At 40.1% G+C, this 27,992-nt stretch overlaps 2 protein-coding genes across 2 annotated transcripts; one reads left to right on the forward strand and one right to left on the reverse strand.

Moving 5' to 3' along the window:
• Positions 1 to 247: 247 nt before the first annotated feature.
• Positions 248 to 12,181, forward strand: fam83fb (family with sequence similarity 83 member Fb). Its single transcript, XM_040003957.1, has 5 exons — positions 248 to 916; positions 6,305 to 6,472; positions 7,386 to 7,507; positions 10,403 to 11,127; positions 11,268 to 12,181. Exons 1-5 carry the CDS (start codon positions 440 to 442, stop codon positions 11,306 to 11,308), a joined length of 1,533 nt encoding a protein of 510 aa, XP_039859891.1. The 5' UTR covers positions 248 to 439; the 3' UTR covers positions 11,309 to 12,181.
• A 2,186-nt stretch (positions 12,182 to 14,367) lies between these two features.
• Positions 14,368 to 27,620, reverse strand: cyth4b (cytohesin 4b). The gene is made up of 13 exons (XM_040003976.1): positions 27,489 to 27,620; positions 24,996 to 25,078; positions 24,446 to 24,510; positions 22,693 to 22,759; positions 21,786 to 21,904; positions 21,513 to 21,593; positions 19,853 to 19,965; positions 19,429 to 19,577; positions 18,795 to 18,906; positions 18,488 to 18,564; positions 17,898 to 17,969; positions 17,637 to 17,791; positions 14,368 to 16,330 (listed from the first exon to the last, which is right to left on the reverse strand). Exons 1-13 carry the CDS (start codon positions 27,505 to 27,507, stop codon positions 16,225 to 16,227), a joined length of 1,218 nt encoding a protein of 405 aa, XP_039859910.1. The 5' UTR covers positions 27,508 to 27,620; the 3' UTR covers positions 14,368 to 16,224.
• Positions 27,621 to 27,992: the final 372 nt, after the last annotated feature.

Below are 27,992 nucleotides of genomic sequence, written 5' to 3' on the forward strand. Positions count from 1 at the left end.
GAGTACGTGTTTCTATAGCTCTCGGGACAAACATGTGCTGCATTCAATGTCTGTGTGTAATTTGGTCAATCTGACTGAAAGCAGAAATCCTTTCATCCTCACTTTTAAATTTAAAAATGTATATTATTAATCATATTCATTTCTAAGACTCTCTGGGTGTGTTTTGGTATGATTTGGGCCTCCACAATGAAAATTCCAAAACGAAAGTTACACAAAGGTTTTCACAGACGTTAACGCCCATTGCAGTGCGTCGTCTTCATCATTCCAATGGCAAGTGAAGAGTCCAAAGTCTCGGCTCAATCTCGGTGAGAATTCCGGTCAGGTGAGAAAAGTTTCCCAGTTTTATTGTAGTCTACCTGTATGTAGGTGTCACTCAGCAAACCCTGCTCGGGGTTAAGAAAGTTTCTGACCTTTATTGCTGCTAACCGCTAAAGCCACCATGGCCGAATCCCAGCTCACGGTTATGGAGGACGGGCGCATAGGAGTCAAAGTCCCGGAGACCAAGCCGGAGTTTTACTATAGTGAAGAGCAGCGAACCGCTGTAGAACTGCTGCTGAAGGAGGGCGATGGCGCCTTCAAAACAAGACTTAAAGAGGACAAAACGAAGGACTTTCTGTCTGCCAGGGAAGTCAAGCTATTAACGAACACTTTCAGACCGTACGACTCAGGGGATGACAGCAAGGCATCCACCTCCGGGTCGGAGCAGGGCGCCACCGGCACCGATGCGGATTCAGGGGTCCACTCCACCTACTGGCCCCAGATGTCGGACACAGAGGTGCCGCCGCTGGATATCGGGTGGCCCAGCGGGGCTTATTTCAAAGGGGTGACCCGGGTTTCCGTGCACACACACCCGCCCAAAGACAACGGACCGCACATTAAGGAGGTGGTGCGACGGCTCATCCAAGAGGCTAGCAAGGTGAGGAGTGTGGGTCCGATTCAACCTGTTTAAAAGTTTATGGCTAATAACGGGCATCCTTATAAATTCATAACGATCATAGTCTTATGTCAGTCTATGATAGTACTTTAAATACAACCAGTAACATGGGCAATACTAAAAATGTGGAGTACATTTACGACAATTAATCACATTTCTGCTAATAGGTAGTTAGTCGGTAAAGATTAATTGCCTGTTAGAAGACGGGTGTCCAATGCTGCAAGTTTTGGTATCGATCAGATACCAGAATTTGGTAAACCACAGGGCTGATACCAATACTTGAACATTGAACATGTAGCGAAGAGCAATGTATAATTATGAGAGATGTCAGTTTTTTTGTTTTGTTTTAGATCTGGATGTAAATGCATCTCCAAAGGACTTTGGGCTGCTTTTTTGTTTACATGTGCTTTATGCTATAAATAAAATAGGTGTGCCGGTCAACACAAAAGATTCACACATTTTTACATGTGTGTTTTTTTTTTTTTTTTTTACATTTCCCCCAAATTATGAATTAAACACAATTCAGTTGGCTACATACTGAACTTACAGGATAGAAACATGGTATTGATCTATAGCTAATAACAAGGTAAGTATCACTACGGTCGATATTTGGACGGGTGCGCTGATGGCGGTGATGGAATACAGCCTAAAGTGGAGGAGCAACAGTGGGTGTTTTGTAAGTCAAGAGTGAGTGTGAGAGTGTGAAATGGGGGTGGAAGACACAATTTTAAGCTTTGCTTGTTTGTTTCAGCCTCGACAAGAAGGTACGATCCGTTTACCACCCTTTGGAATTCAGTTTCCTCCAGTTACGCTCACAGCGTGCTTGGCTATTTACTACTGTCATAAAAATGAGCTTCACAATCTTCAAGTAGTGGGGTCAGTATTAATAAAATTACACATCTGAAGGAAAAAGAGGCAAGCAGGTTCAGAATGCACAACTCAAAAGGCTAGTTTGGTTATGGCTGTAGACATGATTTATTTTTTCTTTTAGTTTGTCTTTTCTTTTAAAAAGATAATTTGGCTTGCAAACTATGATCATACGAAAATACCCAAATGAGACTGAGAATAGGTGGAGGGCGGGAATAGTGCAGGTGATTGTTTGCTGTGATTGGCAGTAGCTAATGCAAAATTGACATTAATAATACATACACAAACATAGGTGGGTAGTAACTGTGTAACAAATGGATCCAGGGTGCTCTAACAACCTCCAGCACTTGTGAATGTTTTTCATCAGATAGACTGCAGGAATTTGTTCTAGTTAAACAGGCTCTGTGTGGGAAACTTTAAAGCTTTTATTTAAAATGAGGGCTCAGAATCATGAAACTCAAGCCCGGAAAAGAAATGTGAAACCACTGTCCACGCTCTTTTTTTTGTAGTGTGATAAAACTACAAGGCTGCTGCTCTTTGCAGTGTCCCGTAGAGCTAGCTCCACAGGGGTCAGGGAGCGGGGAACACCAGTTTGAGTGATTAATAGCTCCTCACATAGCAACTAAAGGCTTGAAGTGGGTCTTTAAATGTGAGTTGGTGATAGTCATGTTTACTCATAGGGTGCCGGATCTACGCTGAGTCATCTGTTCCGTGCTCAGTCTACAATGCAGTGACAGGCTTTGCTGTGCACTCGCTTCCTTAGTATTTCTCTTTAAAAGTGGGTCAGGGAGGGCTGCAGGAACATGTCACATACTCGTTCTGGGTTTTGTGAATTGTGCAACTTCTCTCAGCTTTTCTTTGAAATTCCCGGTCTTTCCTTTTCACAACACCCCTTTCCTTCTTCCTGGGTACAGATCAGGTAGTGGAGGTAGTAAAAACAGGATCTCTGGCTCTTAACAGAATGACACACTACCTTGTTTCCTGGTTGCCCTGCCTACTGTTCTTTCATTTGATAAAGTAAGACATTGTTTAGTAGTTCACTCCCTCTTTTCACAATTTGCCATACCGAGACCTTGGGGTGTTTTCCAAACTTGGCAGATCAAGAAGACAAACAGTTAAACAGTAGGTGCTTTAGGATTGGTGTACATGAGCAAAAAGTACATAAAAAAGACAAGCAAAAATAGCACTCAAGATAACACATGTTGACCAACCAGTTCTTCAGGTACTAACTTGTTTGCATGCGAACAGTGATTTAGTTTTTGGTTTTTATTTGTTTTAGTGATTCTTTCATTTTTCTTTCTGATGGGATGGTGATGATCTAGTTTTGATTCCTAACTGTCCTCAAGTCTCAGCCTGTATCTCTGCTGTTGAGCTTTCAGGTTGGCTCAGCATTTTTCTGTAGTGAGACAGATTGAGTGGAAACACCAGGCCTTTTCTGTCTAACAGAGGAACATTTGTTGCAGATTTAAAGATACAGTTTTTTCATGACTTTGCTTTTCAAGGACGACGAAACAGTCAAATAATAAACATTTCCATACTCTCCACCTCTGCCTTGCATGTAACATGTCCATTCATGTTTGAAAGGACCGTGTCTTGTTTTTTGCCCTCCCTTGGGCTGTGTGGACTTGACATAAAACTTGTGTTTTAGTATGGTGCCTTTATGTGTTTTTCTCATAAATCTGACTCATCAGTGATTATGTTGTACTGATTTATTCAGAGGCAGAGTTGGGTTTAATGGCCAAGTTTGTGTACACATACAAGAAATTAGGCTCTACTTTTTTTCTTGCTCTCAGTGTAAACAGAACAGGCAGGGCAGACAACAGCAACGTGACACAGGCATATTCATATGTGCTGAATAAATTATGGAATAAGGGCTATTGTATAATATACACGCAGATGTCTGGTTGCTTTGGTATACAGTGCTCTGTAGCGCCTACCAGGGGGCAGGAGTTGGAATAGGTTGTGTACAGGGTGTGATGGGTCTGCAACTGAGGATTTGCAGGATCTAGTGTAGACCTATATTGATGGTATTGTCCACTGACCTGTTTGACTGGAAAGCAAACTGCAGAAGGTCGATTCCACTAGTTGACCTTCTGCAGATTGTGATGTCCTGCAGGTATGTTAACACCAGGGTGACAGCTCTACAGCATTTAACCAAGTTATAGGGGGTTTCTTGGAGACAGCGATGACTGGAGTGCTTGAAACAGCAGGGGACTGCATATAGCTCCAGGGATCTGTTTAAGGTCAGTGTAAAGATGGGGGCTAGCTGGTCAGTGCAGACTTTGAGGCCAGAGGGAGACGCACAGTTTAGGGCTGGTGCCCTTTTGGTCTCATGAGTTGGTCAGGTGTTAGAAAGGATGGGTGAGGGGCTGGCACGGGGGAGTTGGTTGTGTGATGTGGCGGGAGAGGGTGAAGGGTGTAAAGGCAGGATTGTTACACCTGACATAAACACATGCAGGTCCCCTGTCATCTGTAAACCAGCAAATCTGGTTTCCTCTTGCGTTTAAGTCAGCTTCATTCAGATTGATTGCGGGTTGGTGGGGTTATCCCAGATACCTGTATTAGGGAAACTACCATCCAGAACATCTCTAAAAAAAAACCTTAAAAAGTGAAAATTCTGAGTGTTCTGTTATGTGTCCCTTTTTTCTGTTTGTTCTGTCTCTGTGTGACAGCAACACTGTTCAAGTCTGCTTGCTGCTAACCAGTTACCCACAGCCCTCCACCATCTTCAACTGGAGTTTTTGTTAATCCACAATATGAGAAACTCGTCTTAGAGACGGCTGGTCCTTGTATTCTTTGTTGTTAAAGAGTATATATAGAGAGAGCATGATTTATTAATGTACTTAAGAAGGTTTACATGCTCCTCCTTTCACAAGCACAGAAAAGTCAGGGTTGGATAAACACTGAGCACTCTGAAGCCGGAGCTCACAGTGATTATACTTGCACATACACAGACTTCAGTTTTTTGGCTATGTTTTACATGAAAAGACACCCTTTAATGATTGATATGCAGATGTTAGGTGGCCTTTTAGAAACACTTTTTGCATCATAGGATGCATCATAGGAATTTAGCCTAAGGAAGACATTTCCAAATTGTGTTGAGCACAAAGCAATTAATTGTCTTAAGTGTCTTTTTCACTTTGATTCCTAGATCAGCCTTTAGAATTGGAATATATCTGTAAGCACAATGTCAGATTAACTCACTGTGTCAACAGTTCATGCTGTGACCTGTCAGAGAAGATAATGCCCTCTGCACAGTATACTAACTAGTTACAGCTTGTCGCCTAAACTATGTGGGCTGTATGTAAATATTAAGCTGCCAAGAATTTCACTGTCACACCCGCAACAACAACAACAATAAATACACGGTTAGTCCTATCGTCATAGTCCTTTGCAGGCAACGTAAACCAAAAGATTTATATATCATGTCAAATGAATCAGTTGAAACAATTGCAAGGCAGTAGTAACCCCAATGCTCTCAATGTAAAATGTTAATGAACACAATAATGAACATGGCACATAACAACAGCATGTGACCATTGAATGTTGCTTGAAAACCATTAGAGAAACATAGAAACATTGTGCTATTAATAAATCCACTGGTCAGCTTGTTTTGTCTCTAAAACTATTTCCAGTTGAGGCGCACTCTGTCGCTGTGGGCAAACATGACAGAACGCGTTGAAGAACAAGACTTTTGTGATTCTGTACTAGTCACAAGGTGGTTTAGAGGATAGGTCTTCTGCCAGGATGTACCTCCTCGACTAATTCCAGCGTACTCACAGAACAGAAAGAGCTTTATGGGACAGTGACAGACCTAAATTCCCCAGATGATCTTGTTTTGTTGTTACAAGATTTTATCTGTGTGATCTGTCAGTCTGAGTGGAACACAGCCAAAGGATAACACAGTGGCTTCCCCCACTCTTATTGGACTAGCAGCTAAGACTCTTTCATAAGGCCCAGCAGTGCCTTCAAGGTTGGTGTATTAACAGGTGGCAAAGTGCTTCAGCTAGACAGATTAACTTCACCTCATGGTTCCTTTGTTAGGTTTGTTGGAGTCATTCTGCCCTCAAGCAATGTACTGATTTTTGTCCCATCCTCCTATAGAGAGGTAACATGGAGGAGTAGCTGACAGTGAACTTAAGCTGAGATTCAGGTTTCTCAAATGTTGCAACACCTTTTTTCTCTCTGTGTTGCTGACTTGTTCGTGCAGTGTGTTCATCTTTGTTTCTGCCAAGGGGTTATTAATTTAAAGTGCTGTAAGGGGTTAAAAGAATGTGTGGCAGTCTGTAACACAAAGATACAGACAAATTTTCATGCTCACATTCACCCCTATAGCCAATTTAGAATCATCAGTTATCCTCACATACTTTGGAGAGTGCTCCACACAGTCACGGTAAGAACCACCAATCTCCGCACTGAAATGTCCCAGCCGGCCAGCCTTGGAATTGAACTCAGGCCCTTCGGGTGCTGGATATAAAATACTAATGCTTATTTCTCCTGCAGGTGATCGCCATAGTAATGGACATCCTCACAGACATCCACATCCTACAGGACCTGATGGATGCAGCGTCACGTCGCATGGTGCCTGTTTACATTTTGTTGGATGAGCAAGGTGTGCCGCACTTCTTGGACATGTGCTCCAGGCTGCAGATTGGCTCACAACACCTTCGGGTAAGACTATACTTTTAGACAGTATATCAGCGACGCAGAGAAAAAATAATAACCTCATAATCTGAGCTTATTTTAAAGAGTTGCGTCTTCTAGTGTTGGTTCAGTTATTCAGAGGGTCATGGATTGTTTTATTGGTTTGTTTGTAACAGCACTATTGTTGCTTTTTTGCTTGTTTTTTTCTGGATAAATTAACTCAATAATTTGGTTCAACTCAATAATTCATGTCACAACCAATAACCGTTGTCGAATATTGCCTAAACTGGAAGGGCAGTCTTGTAATCCCACAGTTATACATAGAAGTGTCCCATTAGTGAAATTATTAATTGTTTCCACTTATGTCTTGAACTCACACAAAATCAGTAACAGATTTGGAAAGGACACCTATTATAGAGCAATCAAGTGTATCCTTCTCCTCCATATTTAGCTGTAGGAGATTTTGGGGTTCAGGTGTAGCCAGGAGTTATCTCGAGAATGCACTTCGTTCAAGACGTAACTGGTTTCATGTGCTGATCAATAATTACTGTGTGATTATAAATGGAGATAAAATTTAAAAAGCTAACAAAAGGCTAAATCGTCACTCCCCAGTGGTTTTAAAATTAACTTTCAGCTGATGTGGCTCAATTGTCCTCTTCAGCTGATTGTATATCTGGATGTGGCCCAAGACCATCAAACTTGATTGGTCAAAAGTAGTAAAACGACTTGCTTAAAGATTGGACGATTGAATCAGTTGCTAGGATTGCTGAGCCACATATTTCGTAGGCAGCCAGTAGGAGGTTTGGGTGGACTGATTTTTAAGAGTATGGCTGTAAAAATCAAACTATGTGCTGCTTCCATCAAAAAGATTGTTAAACTGCCTGCGTCTTGACATTGTTGGTTATGTTCTCATCCTCATCCTGACCCTGTGTCGTTGCAGAACATCAGAGCCAGAACGCTTCAGGGAACTGGTTTCAATTTGTCGTTTGGCAGGCTGCCTGGTTCACTCTGTAATAAATACATGCTGGTAGATGGGGACAAAGTTGTGTTCGGTTCCTACAGGTGAGGAGGAAATATTGTGCAAAATGTTCCATTAAACGTAATAATCTGAGTTTAAGTAATTTTATCTGCCGCTGTGTATAAGATTAGAGACTGATAACTTGGATTCCTTTTGTCAAATGATGTGAGTGAAAGACTCAGACTGTCTCTGAATATTTTCATCATTCTTGGATATAATTCTTCACTTTCTCTTTTAAGAGAGCAATAATCACTCTGATGCCATTTGTGTTCATTCTATTTTAAGACTTACTGTAAAGACATGCTTGTGTCTCTTAATTGGCAGTTGTAGCAGCATTCTTGTAACCATGCACGCTTAACATTTTAGTGGCTTCATTGTGCCATGACGTGCACTGAGTCATGTCGTACTGCATTAAAGTCTAACAAAGCACCAAGTGTAGCGCGATCTGGTCAGAAGAGACATGCAGCTAGATAAGTGGATAAGCAGGTGCTTATCCACTTATCTGAATACGGTTGATTTACTTTTGATTGTGTATACACACACACACACACACACACCTATCTATCTATCTATCTATCTATCTATCTATCTATCTATCTATTAGGGGTGCAACGATACACAAAATTCACGGTTCGGTTCGGTTCGATACTTTGGTGTCACGGTTCGATATTTTTTCGATACAAAAAAAAATGTTCATGCCTTTTTAATTTGTCATTTATTAAAATTATAAATATATATTTTAACTCAAAAGTACAGTTTTTAAATTTAACCCTAACCCTTGTGCGTGTTTTTTATTTTGACAGCGAATGCGCACCTGCGGACCACTTATGTGCAGCCCTGGTTATTTAGCTCGTCATATTGCAGCCACAGAAATTATTTTGTCCATGAAACCATAAAGCTGCACTTTCTTTTTGCCTTATAGTCTGATTTGTCATAACTTCTCCGTTTTGTAGTAAGCTTTTCTTTGGCTGTCACTTCTTCACCCTGACCTGTCTTATTTGGCTCAGCAGAACTAAAATATATATCTGTCTGTAAAGGTTCTCAGTCATCCAGGTCATCGTAGTCAAATATATATCCTGCTGCTTTTATGCACGCACTCACATAAGCTCAGCGATTCTCTGCGCGATCAACCTCTCACATGTTTAAGCTTGCTGCGGGAGATTTCACTTGTCATGTTTGCATAGTAAGCTAACGATTAATAAGACGATGTCAGAGGAATTGGTGCACAAATTATCATCACTCACAGATCAGTGCTGTCGCTCTCTATACACAGTTCGCGCGATTGCAAAGTGAAAGCAAAAAAATAAGCGCAAATTCAAACACGATTGCAATATGTCACATATTGACAGTGGCTCACCGATGCCAATGACATAATTACCCAGCTACATTTCTGAAAGAATGCAAAAGCATTGACATATATTTTTCCTTCCTACGGGCAGGGCAGCGATAGATTTTGGTAGCCCGACTGAAAAAAAATCGCTAGCCCCGGGACGTCGGGCTAGCGATATTGCGAGCCCTGTATCTGATTGAGGAATCACTCATCTTTGGAAAAGAGAGTTTATTACAGAGAAATGGCTCTTTCCAAAATAAAAGCTATACTATCCGCTTCTTCTGGGCTATATTCTCAGCAGCATATTAAACATATATAAGGAGAATCATGTGCTAACAGCTGTCTAAATGACTCGGCTAAAGTTAGTAGCATGCTTGCTTGTTTTTGTCTGCTTCCACTTGTCATTGCACTAGGATGATGTCGGCGTAAATGTGCAGTCATATTCGTTGTGTTCCCACTAGTGCTGTCAGCGTTAATCTCGTTGAAATGACCTTAACGCCACAACACGGCAAATCTCCGTTAACGAGCTACCGTCGATCGCCCCGTGCATGGGGCTAGACGGCCAACACGTTAACGAGCTAACTGCGCTAACACACTAGTTCCCACCCATGTAATTGAGCATTGCGTGGCACATCCAACATACTGTTTTACTTTAGTCCATGACTCGCTTACCTTCAGGGTCATACGTCACATGAAAACCAAAATAATTCCAAACGCCAGATATGAATGAGGGTCCATGTTACAAGGAGAGCTTAACTTCTGTCTCGCTAGCTTGCCCTGCGCTCTTCCTTCTGACGATGCTGTCTGTGTTGAGCGCTCAGTGAATCTGCGTTCGACTACTCCGCCTAGGCTGCACTGTCGAGCCTAGGCGGAGTAGTCGAACGCAGATTCACTGAGCGCTCAACACAGACAGCATCGTCAGAAGGAAAGTTGATAAAATAAATTACAAATTTTGTATTGTTCGATACATATGCGTACCGAACCGAAAGCACTGTATCGAACGGTTCAATATCGATACGAATATCATGCACCCCTACTATCTATCTATCTATCTATCTATCTATCTATCTATCTATCTATCTATCTATCTATCTATCTATCTATCTATCTATCCACGCATTCAGCCAGTCAACCTAACTTGTCTGTCTTTCAGCTGTGATTCATGCCTCTGTAGATTATCTGCTGTGCTATTGTTCAGGCTGGTCTTTTCTAGCCTGAGTACAAAATGTAGCTTTCGTTTTATCACAGGCTCCATCAATAGCTCTGCTAAATTCTGTGTAGGATTGAGACATTAATTATTCTGTTTGTGTTTGGACTTTTGTAGATGATCTCTATAGGCAGCTTGTTATGCTAGCATGGGTGACCTCATTTTAGGGGAGTACATTTAGCGGTTGTTTAAATATTTTAGCCTGGACAAAAAAGGTCATCAACTAACTTTGTTCTGGTAGCATGCTAATGATACTGCTAATGCTTTTAATCAGAAAAATGATGATCAAAGCCATAGGAATGTGGTTGTAGTCTGTTTGATACCTGCTTACTGTGCTAGAGACACGAAGATTTTCCATAGAGAATATGCTCGTTCCTAACTGTTAATGCTGTGTCCTCCCAGCTTCTCCTGGTGCACGTCTCGCATGGACCGAAACATGATCACTGTGATGACGGGACAGCCAGTCGACTTCTTTGACCGGGACTTCCGTGAGCTGTATGCCATCTCTGAGAAAATGAACCTCTACAAAGAGTTTCACGTCAGCCCTCCTGCTGCCCAGGTGGCCTCCACAGTTCGCTCTAAACCGAGTACCAAACGCCCGCCATTAGCAGCAACCACATCCCGCTTCCAGGTTAGCTTAGGGGATTCACGGAATAATGAAATCCAGGTCCCAGCACACAAATATTACAACCCTAAATACGCACTAGCATTTGGGGATACTCCCCGTCCAACAGGATCTCTGCGCGAACCCAAGAGGGGTTCAGGTCTGGCTGAGGTTCCCGAGGAGGCAGATTCGGGGAGCCCACGGTTGGCCAGCAGCGAGAAGATGGATCGATTGAGTCCACTGCCAGCAGAATCCCCAGGCGAAAGCTTCAAGAGGACAAATGGAGTCAAGTCAGACATAAAAAGCCGTCCCACACTAAGGCAGAGACTTTTTAAGAGGAAATCCCAGAATAAACTTCCTGTTAACACAGAACCTGTACCCCCAGAAACTAAACAGGATGAGGAGAATGAGGATAACTGCGAAGTGGTTGTGTTATCTCCATCCAAAGTTAGTAAGAAGCCGTCTAGACTGGGACGGAAGTCAATGTCTCAGCAAACTGTCAATGCCTCACATGACAATATGAGTAAGTCACGAATATTAGCTTGTATATGAAGATTTAAACTGCAATGAACACATTTTAATCCAATGAATTATAACCTGTAATCTGATGTGAAGAGGTCTGAGGTTAATGTAATCATTTCTCTATTTTCTTTTTCCTGACAGGTTTAAAAAGTCAACATAAAGGAAGGTGTAAAGTGAGCTGAAGCTGCCCATCTCCACAGAAGAGTCACACAAAATGACTTTAGTCACATGAACATTAACATCACGTTTGATTGTGCTGAAGAATTTTACCCAGCGTCTCACAGAGAGACAAGATAAAATCATTTTGTTGTTTGGTGCCAAATGTACAATAAATGCGTTTTAAGTTTTATATGATATGTTAGAATGCAGATTGGGTTAATAAGAGATTTTGTTATGAGCACTTTCATCGTGTTTTGCTTTGAACACTGTTAGCTTCCAGGTTCTTCTCTTCTGGACACTGAATGTACAGTTTTAAGGTGGATCAACGCACTACGAAGCGAGTTTAGCATAACCATGGTGTCTTTCCATTACATCCACTTACCCTTAAATCGGTAACCAAGATATGCTTTCACATGAAGGTTTGCATGAAGGTGTTGGTGCTGACAGCATCTCACCAATCAGATGGATAAGTAATGGCAACACAGTTAAGCACATGATAGAGGCTCAAAGCAGCACAGCTGGTACAGACAAAGCAGCAGTGTGATCATGTGTTAAATGAAAAGCTGTGTACAGTAGTTCAGCATTAAATGTTCTGTATGGACGTTTGTGTGCTTGAAATAGTTCAGTGTGAGTGGAAGAGAGCTGCAGTATTAATAAAGTTTAGCCTGTTTGAATCAAGGAAGGAAAACTTCCACCAGTGTGAGTTAACATACAAGTATCACAGCTCTCATTAGGTTAGTCTGAATAAATAAATATAAAATCAGAAGTCAAACTCAGACTTTGACTACATGCAGTGTCCACTACAAATAGGTAGCACAGTAAAATAGTTGTGAAAATGTTTGCAGCCAACAAAAAACAAACAAAAACCCCCCAAGGAATAAAGTTTTGTTTAATAATCTATATTTCTTACTGCGTTTTGGGGAAACTGAAAAACTTCAGACACTCCTACAGTCCATGCACAGACGCTCCACAGGATCTTCCAGGAATGGATATGGAATAAATTGGTCAGAAAGCGGTGATTTCATAGCTGTAATAAGATCTAATCCAGCTGCAAGTTAGGTTAGGTTACTATGGCAGTATACCCCAATAAGAAGAGAAGCGTTTTCATAGTACAGAAAACCCAGGATGGACACTGAACCTATGAAATCCTGCTTCACAATGCAGGCCACAGTTCAGATTGATAGCCACTCATGGTCAGCCCAAAGCAGGATATTATTAGACAGTGAATGAGTTTAGGCCCGGATTACAGTTTAAATATTATACTACTTACATACTTTTTGTTTCATGTTGCAACTCTATAATAAATATTGCCTTTTATTCAGTTCTAGAAGTGAGGAAATTGTCATGTAAAAACAAATTGCAGCAATACAGAAAAAGCATAAAAATGTTCATAAGTAAAAATCTCTGAACGACTGCCAGGCATAAATTTGAGTGCAGCTCCCTCTAGTGGTGATGCGCAGGTACTAGTCTATAATTTGTCCTTTCAAAGTCTCAACCGTGAAATAATTGCCAGAAAATTGTTTTTTATTTTTTTGCAAATGCAGAAAAATGAGTGTTTATTGAGCCTTTTGAAAAAAATAAAAACATTTCCATACAATATTTTTGCTACATCTGCAATTTATTTTTAATTTTGTATACATATATCCATATACATCCATAAATTATTGCTGTTGTTGCAGTTTATAAATGATTGCATGATGCAGAAGTTTGAAAAACTCACAAAGAGTCATCTACAAAATATGATACACTTGCTACAGGGTTAGGATGAGGGGGCAAAAACTAGTGACTGTATTACATAACCCGTCCGCTGGGTGCCGCCATTGCTTCTCCCTCTGGTTCTCTTATCGGTTAGCGCTTGCTAACCACTCGGAAAGAAAAAGAGGAACCACAGGCCTGATGACAAACTCGGGGCTGAGTTGAGGGTAGTGTGAGGGAGGTTATGCTCGGGCTGGGGGTGGGAGGGTTGATGGTTGGTGTAACACTAAAAGCAGTAAAACAGGAAGTCAAGGCTGCAGCAGGAAGAGGTGTTCTCACACACTTTGTGTTGCCAGTGCACAAGGATGAAAATACATTGTTTCCTGTCACTTGCATATTCATGCTTCCTTTAAAGCCCTTCGTGTTTATTTGTTTTCAACAGACATTTAGACACTTCAGTCCATTCAGGTGTGCAGATTTAGAGTGCTGCTTTTGTGCATTTTGCCTTGAGCACGAGGCTGATGTTCATAGTTTGATGTAAACATAAATGTTTGATTTACTCAGTACAGAGATTGAAGGGATGCACATAACCATGACAACAAGTCTAAATATGACGTTCTGTATATTCATTATGTTATCTCAATTACTGATGAAGCAGTAACCATTAATTGTTGAGTTTTCTGCAATCACTAATGATCAGAATTAAAGACAAACTAACGATCATAATCACACCAAAATTCATTCCTGTCATTACTTAGCCTGCACTGTGAACCGAAGCCTTGGCTATGAAGTCAAAATGCACCTGTTGGTTTAAGCATATGAGTACAACACAAATAATATTATGTTGTAAACATAATAAACATTTCCACATTCTATAGGTATAATCTATATGTTAGCTTTTAATGATAAGTTTTAAGTACTAATCTGAATTGTTTCCAGTTTTACTCTGGACTATGATGCTCACAGACGATGCTTTGATCTGAAAGTGAGCGTAGGGAGCAGGTGGAATGGTAAATTTTTATATAACACCTTAATATGGCGACCGTGGCTCAGGGGGTTGGGAATCACATCTGTAACCGGAAGGTTGCCGGTTCGATCCCTGGGCTCTCTGTCCTGGTCGTTGTGTCCCTGGGCAAGACACTTTACCCTACTTGCCTACTGGTGTTGGCCAGAGGGGCCGATGGCGCGATATGGCAGCCTCGCTTCTGTCAGTCTGCCCCAGGGCAGCTGTGGCTACAACTGTAGCTTCCTCCACCAGTGTATGAATGTGAGAGTGAATGGTATTGTAAAGCGCTTTGGGTGCCTTGAAAAGCGCTATATAAATGCAATCCATTATTATTAATACTCAAAGCACTTTATACAACATGCCTTATTCACCCACTTTTTCATATGCTTAAGTTCTGGCTGTCTAACATTCATATTCATACTCTGATGAACGCATCAGAGAGCAACTTAGGGTTCAGTATCTTGCACAAGGATGCTTTGACATGCATACTGGAGGAGCCAGGGGTACTATTAGCAGATGACCTGCTTTACTTCCTGAGCTACAGCCACCCCAGAGCGAACCTGGTTGTATGCTGTGCAGAAAAAAGAAATGAAAGTCAGCAGACGCAAGACAGAATACGTGTGTGTGAGAAGGCCTGGTGTAACAGTGAAGCTGCAAGGAGAAGCTGCAATGAAGAGAACAGGTTTAAATGCATTGGGTTGACCATTCAAATCAATGGACAGTGCCCAAGATAGGTGAAGAAGAGCGTGTAGGCAGGGTGGAATGGGTGGAGACAAGTGTCAGGGGTCATTTATGAAAGAAATATAGCAGCAAGGATGAGTCGGTCACTCTGAAGCCAAGCTGGAGGTGGAAGAAATGAAGCTGTAAAAGAGCTTCGCTGGGAGTGACCAGGATGGACTAGATTAGAAATGAGCACATCAGAGGGACAGCTCAACTTGAGCAGTTTGGAGACAAAGTTAGAGGCATGGCTGAGATGGAAAAAAGTCTAAACAATTGATAGAATAGCTGCTTGTTACAGGAGAACCATTTACAAGTTTTATGGTTGTGAATCATCAAGCTTGTTCCTCATGGTTTTTTTTTTTAAATCTGGGCCATGAAAAAGGATGGTTTTGACAAAATTCTCACACACAGTTCCTAAACCTCTGTACGCGACAAGCCTGCCACATCAAACCACAGAGGTGGTTTTAGGTGCTTCACCCAAGGATGTAAACCAAACATATCAGCATACAAAATAAATATGAGGAAGTAAGGTGTGGCTGAATGGTTTCAGTGCGTATTCAACCGAAAACACAGCTGTCAAGATCAAAGCATGAAAACAAAATCCTCCTTTTTAATACAAACGCACCGATAAACACTTTTTTTTGATTAAATAATCATTTCGTGAGAGCATAAAAAATAAAGTACTTACAGTGATCAAACATATGCAGTATACAGACTGACTCAAAACACAATGAATTGTTAAATGATTTCAATTTACACAGTAAATTTGTTACAAAGCGGATATAAAATGCATGTTCCTATTGCACTGTCCTTTCAATTTACATGACAAAAACATATTAACATGCATTTGATGTGACTGTATAAGATCCAAACAACTGAAAAACATATTTACATACGTGAAAATGATTCTGTACAAACTACACACTTCAACAGGTCACTGAGATAACACCATACCCACCAATGGATTTGCAGTAAAACTTAAAGCTGTCCACCAGACAGAAATAAAATCACCCTATAAATGTCCGCTTCTGAGCACTATGAGAACTGAGTAAGACGCTGTGCCCTACGCGCGCCTTTTAATAGCATTCAAGGAACTGCTGAGACATCACATGTTTAATTTTTCTTCCTTAGCTGAGATACTTGGTTAGGTGAAAATCAAACCAAAAGAATCATCTTCTCACTGCAGAGAGGAAAACAAGAGCAGTAAACACACACACTGTCAAATGTGTTAACCTAAACCGAGATATCTCCTCGTGTGGGCCCAGAGAATTTGTTGCCAAGCGCTCCTTTGCCCGCCGTGCTGATGCCATGAACAACACAAATGAGTCATTTTTTCACCCCTGACACTGTGTTTCTCAGTCTATGAAAGGAGAAGTGGAAAGGGAAGTCTCTTTTTTAGTCTAAACCACCACCGTCAGTGTGTTTCTGAAGCCTCCATTGCCCTTTTGTTGCAGGGTGGTTAAAATGATTTTCAAAAGAAATTACAATCCACAGTGCACGGTGGAGTGAGCTGAACATTCACGAGGTCGGATCCTGCTCTCCTGAGTCCTGGGGAGTTTGGTGTATCACCTTTTTCTTACGGACTGAGACCAAGTCGTAGAACGGATCCTTGGTGATACTTGCCCTATTTGAAGATAGAAAAAAGGCTGACATTAGCTTATAGGAGGTTAACAAAAGCTCATATAACAATATACAGTTAAATAACAATACATAACTATGTATTGCTCTTGGCTTATTGAAGAACATATTTTCCATAGGCATTCGGATTAATCCTGGTATAGGCAGAAGTTTATTGTTTCATTGGTTTAAAGCAGTGTCCTCAGTGCTAATGCTGCTCTTCCAAAATGCACCAGGGTGCTGATTTCAAACTAAAGCTACATGAGTCAGACATAAAACGCTGGCACTGGTGAACAAAGACATGCATCTTCCATTAGAGAGACTCTCTCTGAAACTGCTGAAAACCAAAATATAGCTAAAAGAAGAGTCAGCAACAAACATGACTGCAACCAAGTACTAGTGGTTAGAGTGGGAGACTGATCCAAATACCAGCAGAACTTTATAATAATGTCTATTTAGCGTTATTGAGGTATAAGCAAGTGCTTAATACATCAGTTATACATCATTGTTCCTCTTTAGTATGCCATTTATGAATATAGCTTTATTACTATGAGTAATGATTATGATTATTACTGGGAATAATAGCTGTACATAGTTACATGGTGTAACAATAACACATGGATAAATAAACAAATCTGTAATGACATATTAAGGAGGAGTAAAGATATATAAATGACGAATTAAGCACTTGCTAATATCTTACTTACACCTTACAAATGCTTAATATTGAGACATTTTAACAAAGTGCTATGAAAACTGTCTGAAACTTTTAATGTTGACTGTCAAATCTATTTTATTTACAGCCTACATGAATACATGAAAAGCTGAAAAAGGGTGATTTCTTATCTTAATTATTATGAGAAGTAAAAATCACAGTGACCTTATTGGTCGTTAAAATGTGTTCAGTTCAGAAATTGGTGATGATTCATCTCATAAGTCATACTGCACTCCTCTTGCCTACATAAGCTGCCTTTTGTGTTGCTCTTAGTATCGGCAATAGTGGCTCTCTAGATACTTGGTGTCAGATCAATAACAAAACTTCGCAGTATTGCACTGCATTGATACTAATCCTTTGTGTGCTTGTGTTGTACTTGCAGCGCTGCCTCTAAATAACCAGGAACCAAATGTGTGTTTTATCAACAACTTTGTTAGCAAATAATGAGATAAGACTGGCTGTTTTGTGAACATCCGGTGTGAATAGCATATTAAGCTTCATTGACCTAATTGAAAGAAGTGCGTGTAAGTGTGTGTGTGTGTGTGTGTGTGTGTGTGTGTGTGTGTGTGTGTGTGTGTGTGTGTGTGTGTGGTCTGACCTGATGGCCTCAATCCAGGAATCTCTCTCTTCTGCGCTGGAGGCACAGATTGTGTAGGACTGGTGTTTCCCCTCCACCACCCTGCCATCCGTCTCTGTCTTACATGCTTTGATCTTCTGCCCTCGACTGTTGGGGTTGTACAGCTCCAGACAGTACTACACGATGCAAGACCATCAACATGAAAGTCACTCTTAGAAACTATCAGTTTATCAACTTGCAGAATGTGTTTGTGTTCTGCTTGAACAGCTGACAGGATCTTACCGGTTTACGAGGGTAATGCACTTCTCTAACACAAAGATTCTCCAGGGGGATGATGCCTCGGGGCTCTTTATCCTACAGACAGATCCAAAAGACATTTATTGATGAGTCAGGTGGGTAAAAAAACAAAACAAATGTAGAGATAAGAATAAAAAAAATGTTACCAATGTCAGAAAAAAAGGGAAGCAGAAAAGATAGGGATAGATACCTGATATAAGATTATTAAGTGACACTTTTACCGGAAATAACATCACATTTTGCTCTTCAAAGCCTGAGTAACACCACGTAACTCACTGAGAATTTGGTCAATCTTCAAAGGTTAAAGACATTAATGTGTCATTTTTATCTGTAACATTAGGCAAGAAAAAAAAGACACGTAATAAAACATGGGCGTTTTCAGCACAACCCTCTCTATGGTTACGTTCCAGTTAGGTTTTCATAACTACAACTTCGATGTCAGTGATATGTAAAAAAAACCTGATTAAACCCTACCACCTATGCTGCCATTCACCTGATTCATCAAAAGAGCTTAGCAACAGCTAGAGAAGGACAAATATACAGTGACAGCATGATGAGTTTGATAGAGGCCTTACAGTGGTGTACTCGAAGTAGTAGAGGCAGTTGTCTGTCAGAATGAACCATCGCCTCTTCCACGTCTTAACTCGACCTCCTAAAATAGAGAGACAACAAAAATGTGGGCTGTTGGTTGGGGATATTATGTCACTTACGTGCAAGCACACATGAGAATCTTCCAGTATTGGGTCATTCTCTCCGTGCTTCCTCTGTACTTTCCTGTTTGTGTAGCAAATTACTAAGATGTGATGCCACACAGCAGGGCAAAGCACGCTTAACATAAAAAAAAGTCCACTGTTTAAGCATGTTTTCTGGGTGGGATTTTACCAAGTTTGAGGAGCCATCCTTCTCTGTCGGGGTTGAAGAAGGTGTGAGTCAGATCATTCCCATCGTCCTCTGGGATTTTGAAGGGCTCGTTGCGTATGCTCTCGTACAGTTTCTGTGCGTAGAGAGAGTGAAATGAAATGCAACCATTAAATGAATTGCAGGTGAATATAAAATATGATCCTGAGCCTCCTGTAACCCGCTGACGGCCTCGACTGACCTGTGGGTGGAAGATTGGCATGAGAGAACCTGGATGTTTTCATGTCTGTGTGTGTTTCAGTTCCACATTAGTGGCGACTATGAAATACAGGTATTACTTTCTCGAGGAGGAAAGGAACTGTGTGGTTTTACTTTTTGTTATAAATACTGTAATAAATAATATTATTGTTAGCTTCTGTTTCATTTTGACGTTTACCAGTCAATGACTTAAAAAAAAAAACTTTTAACACAATCTCTTCTTGTTCACCTTCCTCTTATTATTCACAATATGAGCTAGCCGTTTCTTTTACATCACTAGGGAGCTGAAAATGTGTGGTGAATGTATGCAGAGGCTAAAATGTTAGTTGTGTGTCCATTTAGGTAATTGCTTCTTGGCGTCTACGTGGGCGCTGTGATTGTGTTTTTGAGAGGTTCTCACCGACAGCAGATCATTGGGTAGGTCCTCTCCATTGTTGATGCCTCTGTTCATGGAGATGAAACGCTCCAGAGTGGTTTTGTCCTTCACGTTGGGGTTGTGAAGGCTCGTGTTCAACATGATGATGGCAAAAGACAGGATGTAGCACGTGTCTGGGGTTAAGAGGAAGATGCACACGCACACAAAGAATAAGAGGAAGCCTGAGCCAGTGTTTCACATATGCATTTTTGGTACTGAATAGAGAAATACAGAATCAGTGACAAGGAGAAAGCACAAAAAAAAGTAGAAAGGAAGACGTGAATATCAAAAATACAAAGATGGTGTGGTAATTAAAAAAAACAAAACCTCCGCTCTCTCACACACAGTCTTGTTTTTGACACACAGTTCAAACAGGAAGTATGAATATAGAATGCATATTGAAGCCCACCAGTTGACTGGAAGACATCGAGGTTGCAGTCGCAGTAGCGGGTGGCGAAGGCCTCCATCATACGGTCAATCTTCTGAGCTTCACCAGGCAGACGGAAACTCCACAGAAACTGTCTGTCACATACACACCGCAAAGGCAGAACACCTCCGTATGTTAACAATACACGTGAAGCTGTTTATCAGCAAGCAGACAGGAGACGCACTGTCTGTCTGTAGCAAGTCTCAAAGTCTGGACTTTATAGCTGCTTTTTGTGCTGAAGGACTGATTAACAGCAGATCGGTCAGTGTGACCTGTGGTGGAGTCATCTATATAGCATGTTAACATCAGCATACAAGGACAGGAAATGTTACATTTAATGTGAGAATCAAGTTTGGCTGTTCTGCTTGTGAAATTCTGACAAATTTCATCTTCAACACTTGGGTTGGAATTGCTTGGTCATCAGGGAAAGTTATTAATATACTCTAATTTTGTCAAGTTTTGTCATTATGAGTTGTGGCCATATGGGAAGGGCTCGTTACATGAGTTCAGAGAAGTGCTCTCCATCAAAATAGCTGTATGAAAATATAGTTTCACATTTGCATTGGTTATGTCCTCTTTTTAGGTTCATTTTACATGTCAGTTAAGTTTGTGTCATGGGTGCCTTTATACAGTCAGGCATTGAAGTAGATCAAATAACTAAAGGAATCAAGTCATTCACTGGCTTCTCCATGTGTCTGTGCCCTGCAAATAACACAGTAAGAACTCATTTCAGATGTATTGTATCTTTAGAACAATGTGGTTTAGAGCGGACCTGTGTCAGAAATAGATGCTGTAAAATGAAAGGGTGAGACTCTAAGCACTGTGGTTCTTATTTGTCCTTTACTTTTTGTTTTAAAATTATTTGTCAGTTCCTTTTCAAGGTGGATTTTACTTGATCCTAACAAGGTCAAGGAAAGGAGGGATAACCAGACAGGATAACCCCGATGACATCACTGTTACCGTGCAACATTAGGTAGATTTTCTTTTTGACTTCTCAAAACGCCTGGAAGCATAATAAACAACAGTAAATAACTGTTTCCATCCTGAGTATTTATCACCAGGATGACTAACCTTATACATTTTTTTTGTTTTGGATAAAGGACATTTTAATTTGCTACACAATCTTAACATTTTTGATCAATACCCTTTTCTTTGGAAATCAAAATTTTACAAATATTTTTGGAATACTTTTTTTCCTCCGTACCACCGTCGTCATTTGCAATCGAAATCTGCCTGTCTCTGTAGCAAAAGGTTTGGAGTAATTTTACTGCTCCTGATACCTCTGAGTGAACATTGGGCCTGTCCACACTGTGAACAAGTTATATATAGCTGCTTGTCTGATAACAGTTACAGTTTAGTGACTGTGGAAAGACTTTCTGATTACATATTACTCTTTTTCTCTGTTTTTGCTCATAAATAAGTGCAAATATTACCATGTAGGTACATTTAAACTTCAATTATGCCCTTCTATGGCCTTTTGTGTTTGTTTAGCAGTTAAAAGGTCAAGTCTGCAAGTTTACATTTAGTCAGGTTCCTATTGGTGTTATCCATTATACTATTACATATGTGTATGCAAACATCCTTGTAAAATGATCATGAAGAAAAATTGTGTTTATGACACAGCAGATGAAGAGGGGCTGACCTGAGAGCCTGGACCAGGTTGAGGTCGGAGAACTCGTGCAGCTCCACAAAAGCCTTCAGGGTCTGAAGGTGGAGTTCTTCCCTGTGGGGCGGAGTGTGAGGGAAAAGGCATGAAACAAAAGAAAAGTTTTCACCTTTTCCATACAAGACCTATCCTAACTTATCCTCTGTTTTAGCCTCTTCACGCTCTGATTCTACACCTTTTCATTTCCTTCACTCCCATCCTCATTGCCTCCCTTCTACTGCCGTCTGCACACTCCCTTGCCTCACTCACCTTTCTCCAAGGAATTCTCCAATGGCTGTCTTGTTGAGTCCTTCTTCCTTGTAGAGAAACTCGGCGATGGATTGAGCACTTCCATCCAGCAGCTTAATCTCCAACAAGTAGTTGATTCCCTGCAAGCAAGCAGATCATTTCACAGAAGTTCACATTTGGGCTCATATTTGTCCTCACCACTAAAACTGCACAGGTAAGGAGAATTTTTAGCTTCTGACATAGCACTTAAAATATGCACAGGAACACATGCGCTGCCTGCTGTGGCTAATGTGTGCTACTTTCACAATGATCTCATCTCATGCTGGTAAAACACAGCAAGTTCACAGCATCTGTAATCCTAATTCCTTAAATTCAGTTATCTCTTCCTCTTTCTCCTCGATACTGTGCTTGAAGAGGAAAACAATGTTTAGCATTTAGTTATTGCCTGCATGCAGCTACATGCTGCCTTAATTCTCTTCTGTGTAATCCAACGTTGATTACACATTGATTGTCATGTTTATATTACTTTAGACTGCCTATGGTTTAAAGTGGAACACTGTTATATAAGTGTGTCAAGTTATATTAAGTTGTAGTAAAGTTAAGCTAAACAAAAAAGAAAGTAAACCATGACAAGAATTATTCATTGTATCAGTAGTTGCAAACATTTGCACGCACAGCAGTCATAACTTTGACCTCCAAGCAAAGCCACAGAAACTCTGGTGTGGGCCAGGGTGTCTGTTCTGTTCACAGACACGGCGGCCCCTTCAGTATGACACACATGAAAGTTAATACAAGCTGCTGTGCTAGATGAAGGTGGTCAGCTGCAAAAGCTCAGATAGCGAAATGCAAAAAGGCTTTTTTGTTTGTTTGTTTTTTAATTCTTCATAACAAATGGTTATTCCTTGTCGAGTATGTTGATCCAGCTTACCTTTTTAGGGTCCATGTTGAATTTCTTCTTCCCATTTGCAAATTGTTTGTTTTTCTCTATTGCTTTGCTGAAAAATCAACAATAATGAGAAAAATGTCAGTCGTGGACAAAAGTCTTACACTTGTTCTTTTTCATTTTCTTTGCACACATGCTCGGTGCAAAACAACTGCACAGGATTGCATGTGTAGCCTTCTTGAAGGACATTTGGATGTTGGCTGTCTTTTTTTCCATTCTTTATCAAGATGATCCCAAACTGCTTTAATAATGTTGAGGTCCAGCCTCAGTGGAGGCCAATTCATGAATGATAGTGCTTCATTGTATATTTTGTCTATCCAGGTTTGTTTTACTGCACTGTCAGTTTGTTGGGATCATACACTTTCCAGATGGTATTACATGGTGGATCAAAACCTGACAATACTTTTCTGCATTCATAATTCCTGCAGTTTTGAAAAGAATCCGTCACCCCTGTCTGAAATGCAGTCCCAAACCAGGTCAGAGCCTCCACTATAGCCGTAGAGACTCATTGTTGTGCCTCCTTTCTTATTTCCTGCATACATACTGACATTCAAACTTTAACCATGACCATGACCTGTTTTCACTGATTTTCAGTCCAGGTCTTTTCTCCTAGTTTCCCTTCCTTAAGAATGACTTCTTGACAAACACGCCTCCACAGAGACCATTTCTGAAGCAGCTTCACCAAAGAGTAGATAGTCGGTGTAGTCGATGTGTCAGTTGTTGTTTTTTTTCCTATTTCTTAAGGACATGACAGTACTGTCATCTGCTGTAGATTGTCTTTCAGGCCTCAACTTCCTCTTTTTTCCTCGACTTTTTCAGTTTCCTCAAATTGCTTTAAGGATATGATGCATGCCATGCCGAGATCGTGACAGATGGCCGCCCCTCCCTGAGCCTGGTTCTTCCAGAGATTTATTCCTGTTAAAAGGGAATTTTTCCTTCACACTGTTGCCAAGTGCTTGCTCATAGAAGGTTCCCTGATTGTTGGGGTTCTCTTTGTAACATCTTATGGTCTTTACCTTACAATATAAAACACCTTGAGGCAACAGTTGTTGTGATTTTGCACTTTAAAGATAGAATAGAATAGAATAGAATTGAACTGAATTGAATTGAGATATGCCATGTTGTTGATGGGACAGGACAGAGAATAAGTGAAAAAGCAGCCAATTTCTAATGAAAAACTTTAAAAGCCTTCAGAAAGCCCAGAAAACCACCGCAAAAGTTTGGCTCTTTGGAAGCAAAATATGACTAAATTACACCTGCCTCAAGCCTTTTGCACAGTACTGTAAAATTAACATGATTAGTCCATAATTATTTTTTTGTAAGTTGCACAATATGGCACATTTGATGCAATATATACATCCGAGACTCATTGGTTGCAACAGGTTTCATGCATCTCATTCTATTGACTATCAGCCTAGTTTGGATCAGTGATTGTAATTAGGGGGGAAGTGTTGTATAATTTTGCCCACAACTGTGAAACAAAAAACTGTTTTCTCATCAAAAAAATAGCTAATCAATATGTTATAAGTGGAAATCTCTTTTCAAGTGTTAGTAATCATTGGAAGAAGAGAAACTTGTTTGAAAGGCACTGTGTCACTGAGTCATGTAGGACATTTACATGTTTTTTGTCAGTGGCATTGTGTAGGTGTTCTAAATACACAACAAAGAAACCTCCGTGCATGATGCAGGTGTAGGGTTTTTCCCATTTTCCACAAAAAAACAAAAAGAGTCTACTTACTTTTCTTCTGCAGACTCAAAACTGAGTATTTCTGCCATCACATTGTCTATCTCCATTTTTAACTTCTGGAAAAGACAGAGAGAAAGAAAAGTATTTTATATTGTTAAAAAAAAACAGGAAAAACAGGAAAAACACGAAAATAAGTGCAATGATTGTATAAACTTTTTTTATAAGAGTGCCATATTGATGGAAGATCACCCAGGGGCCCCAATCTTTCTCACCTTTTTTTTTGAAACATTATGCTTCTTTTTTCACATTTTATTTTTTTAATAATGCAAGAATTGTTGTTATGGTGATCAGGTGTTCAAGCCTTAACAAAATTTATCTGCTTTTCATTTACACATGGAGTAAAATAACATAAAGATCTGCTGAAGATGCATCTCAGGTTCATTTGAAACTGGTGCTGCTACTATGAGGTGAAAAGACAAATGACACTTTATTAACTCTGTTTGTGGTGGTGGGAGCGAGGGGCCATATAAAATCTGCCCTAGGGCTGTTATTGGCCCCTGGACTGGACCTTGGACATGCCTGGTATATGTATACAGGTTACCTGGATATCATCCAGAAGGTCTTTTTTATATGTCTTGATGGTTTTGATCTCCATCTTCTCTTCTGGTGTAAAATCTGAGGAAACTAAACAGTGGAACAATATAATTCCAGCAATTCCAACAACAAGTTCTTCAAATACAACAATATCTACTGTAAAACAAATGTGCAGAACGGAGCTGTTCTTGAATAATTTGAATGATAATTTGCATATTGAAAATGTGGAGTATATTTAAAAACAACCACAACACAGGGAAGATGGCTTCTCTGGAAGATATGTGAGACAGGTGCTGTGGTTTTTTCATGAATGATTTCTGTCACCACAAAACAGTACTGTGAATATTTTTCTCGAGAAAAGAGACACTCGCAAATCCATGGTGAGTTTTCTCATATTTCCATTCCATTAAACAGAAACAGAGCCATAGCATGAATTGTGTGGGTTTTTTTTAATGATCATTAATTCTAAGGAAGAAAATATTATTTGGAAGTTTGCTCGGTTATAGATAATATTTTACCGTATTATGATTTTAGATTCAATTATCAGTTGCATGTGGTCATTGCGTCACAGGGGTTAGTTATCTTAATGACCCAGAGTTTCCTTCATCTTCACATTGTAGTGATAGACTGTTTTCCACTGGGGAAACTTGAGGGCCCCTTTTAGAGCAGCCCCCACACTTTTGCGCTTTGTCTGCACCTGTAGGAGAATTTCCAAACCAGGCTCTGGAGGAGAAAAAAGGCGCCTCCACTGGAAACAGCTGCTTCTGACTGTCTTTCAAATACCTTTGGGTATGGATCAGTACTGATCAGTTTTAAACTCAAACATGGCCATCGGTTTGCCATATAAACACACGTAATAAACAGCAAAGCAACAACCACATTCATTTGCCTCACTCCTGTTCCATGTTACAAACTTGAATGTGACAGAAACATGAAGAAGCTGTGGCCAGCTTAGGCGGGGGTTATACTTTCTCACAGTCACAACTGTACGAGGGTCCTCTTGGGACTGAACAGCCCTTTTCCTACGCCCACAACTGAGCATAATTGAAACATTACTGCAAAGCCTCAGAAACAAAAAAGAGGCACCATTACTCTTACCATTTCTATAAATGTTCATGCCAACTCACAACTCTCTGCTGTAGAAACATGTCTAATGATAGCCAGTGTCACCCGCCTTCACATATTCAAGGGCCAGTGTTAATATCAAGGTAAGGTCAATTTTTAGTGAGGCGCAATTTATTTATTTTTTTAATTCTTTGTGCACTTTGAATTTTGTCTTTGTGGCTTTATTTGTAGCAGTGTCAGTTTGCAAAGCAGCTCCATTGCAGCTCACCGAAGTTGCATCATCTTAAAACAGCACTGACCTCCTGTTTGGCTTAAAAATGAATCATTAACGAAAGCGTCATACCATTTGGTGGTTTACCCAACATCCTCTCTCAGCAAATTCCATTTAATTTTCTCTGTATTTGTGTTTTACATGGATAAAGACAAAATTAAACACCTGTTTTTTAGATTTTAGAAAATGAAGAGACGTAACTTTAAAAACAAAAACAACAACAACAAAGCAACATATTTTTATCATCAGCATAGATGATGAGATGTTATGATAAGCAAAGTGTATGCACTCTGGTTCCTCAGCAGCATTCAGGCCATACTGACCTTTTTTTTTTTTTTTACATTTATCCTTTGAGAAAATAAATCTTTTTTAGAATATTTAAAGCTAAAAGACTGCTAGCTGCCAATACTTCCTGTAGAGATATGTTGTTTGCTGTTAATGATGTGACCACAGCGCTTCCACTTCCCCACCCTTCCTTTACACATCTTGTGCAACAAAGCTGACAGGCTTAAATCATTGGAGCCTTTGTTTAGGTAATTTAGATACCGAATTGCCAATCTGAAAAATAACCGCTGACTTTAAGTTACGTTTTAAAGTAGTTTAGGCAGCTTTGCAACTTCCTTTTTAATGTTACAGTCGGTGACGTGCATGTGAATGTGAGTCTCTTCCCCATTTCAGCTGCTAAGACCCACAATGTATGACCACAAGGTTAAACAGTGAGAAGTGGTATATGCTGAAGTGTACAACCATCACTAAAACGTTCCACCAGCTGTTCTCAGCATGCATTGAAGGTTTGCACCAGGAATAGCAGTATTTATTTCTAATGATTTGTCTTCAAATTACAGCTGTTTAGTTAGAAACATGACAGTGTGAAACTTGAAGCTTCCCTATAAAACAGCTGGGTAACTTTTTAAGATCCAATTCATGTCATAAGGTCAAGCGTCTTTATAATAAGAGTATCACACATCAGGAGTATACTAAAAGACAATTATGAAGGTAAATTGCATGAAAGAGCCTTTTAATTTTAAATATCCAGTGACAGTCTCTGAAAATCACACCTTCATTTAAATATCAATAATTTAAACGATCCCGTTCTCTGTAAATATGAACTAAATAAATACATATTAAAATCAGTAATAAAAAGGCAACTAAACCAAGTCTTACCCATTTGACAATCAGTCATTTATATCCAAGAATAGAGGGGGAAAAAATCAGTACAAAAACAGCTAAACAAAGTCGATGTATCAAGGTACGCAGGCTGCCTTGGCACACAGTGAATTAACAGCTGAATGAAGTGGATGCTGTCTTTCAACCCCACCTCTTCCCCATCTGTCACAATACCACTCATACATGAGACCGCAAACAGGTCAGCCTTCAAAATAAAACGGTTAATAAACGAATTTGTCAGAGATTTAATTTGATCAAAGAGGGTCTTTTTTTTTCATGTTTCATTTCAGGATGCAAGAAGTCAACTTTTCCATTTATGTTTTTAAACGAATATTAACAGAAACAGTCGGGGTAAAACACAGGTGTAAAAAAGAAAAGAAAAGAAAAGAAAAGAAACTCTTTTGCACAGGTTTGTGGATCTGAGATATCTGCAAATATCTTCCACTGTTATGTAGTTGAATCTTCGAGTGTTTTCTGTACGTCAAAGCTGAAAAAACTAGC

The sequence above is a fragment of the Simochromis diagramma genome, unplaced genomic scaffold (assembly GCF_900408965.1).
Source record: "Simochromis diagramma unplaced genomic scaffold, fSimDia1.1 OVJJ01000325.1, whole genome shotgun sequence".
Taxonomy (NCBI): Eukaryota; Metazoa; Chordata; class Actinopteri; order Cichliformes; family Cichlidae; genus Simochromis; species Simochromis diagramma.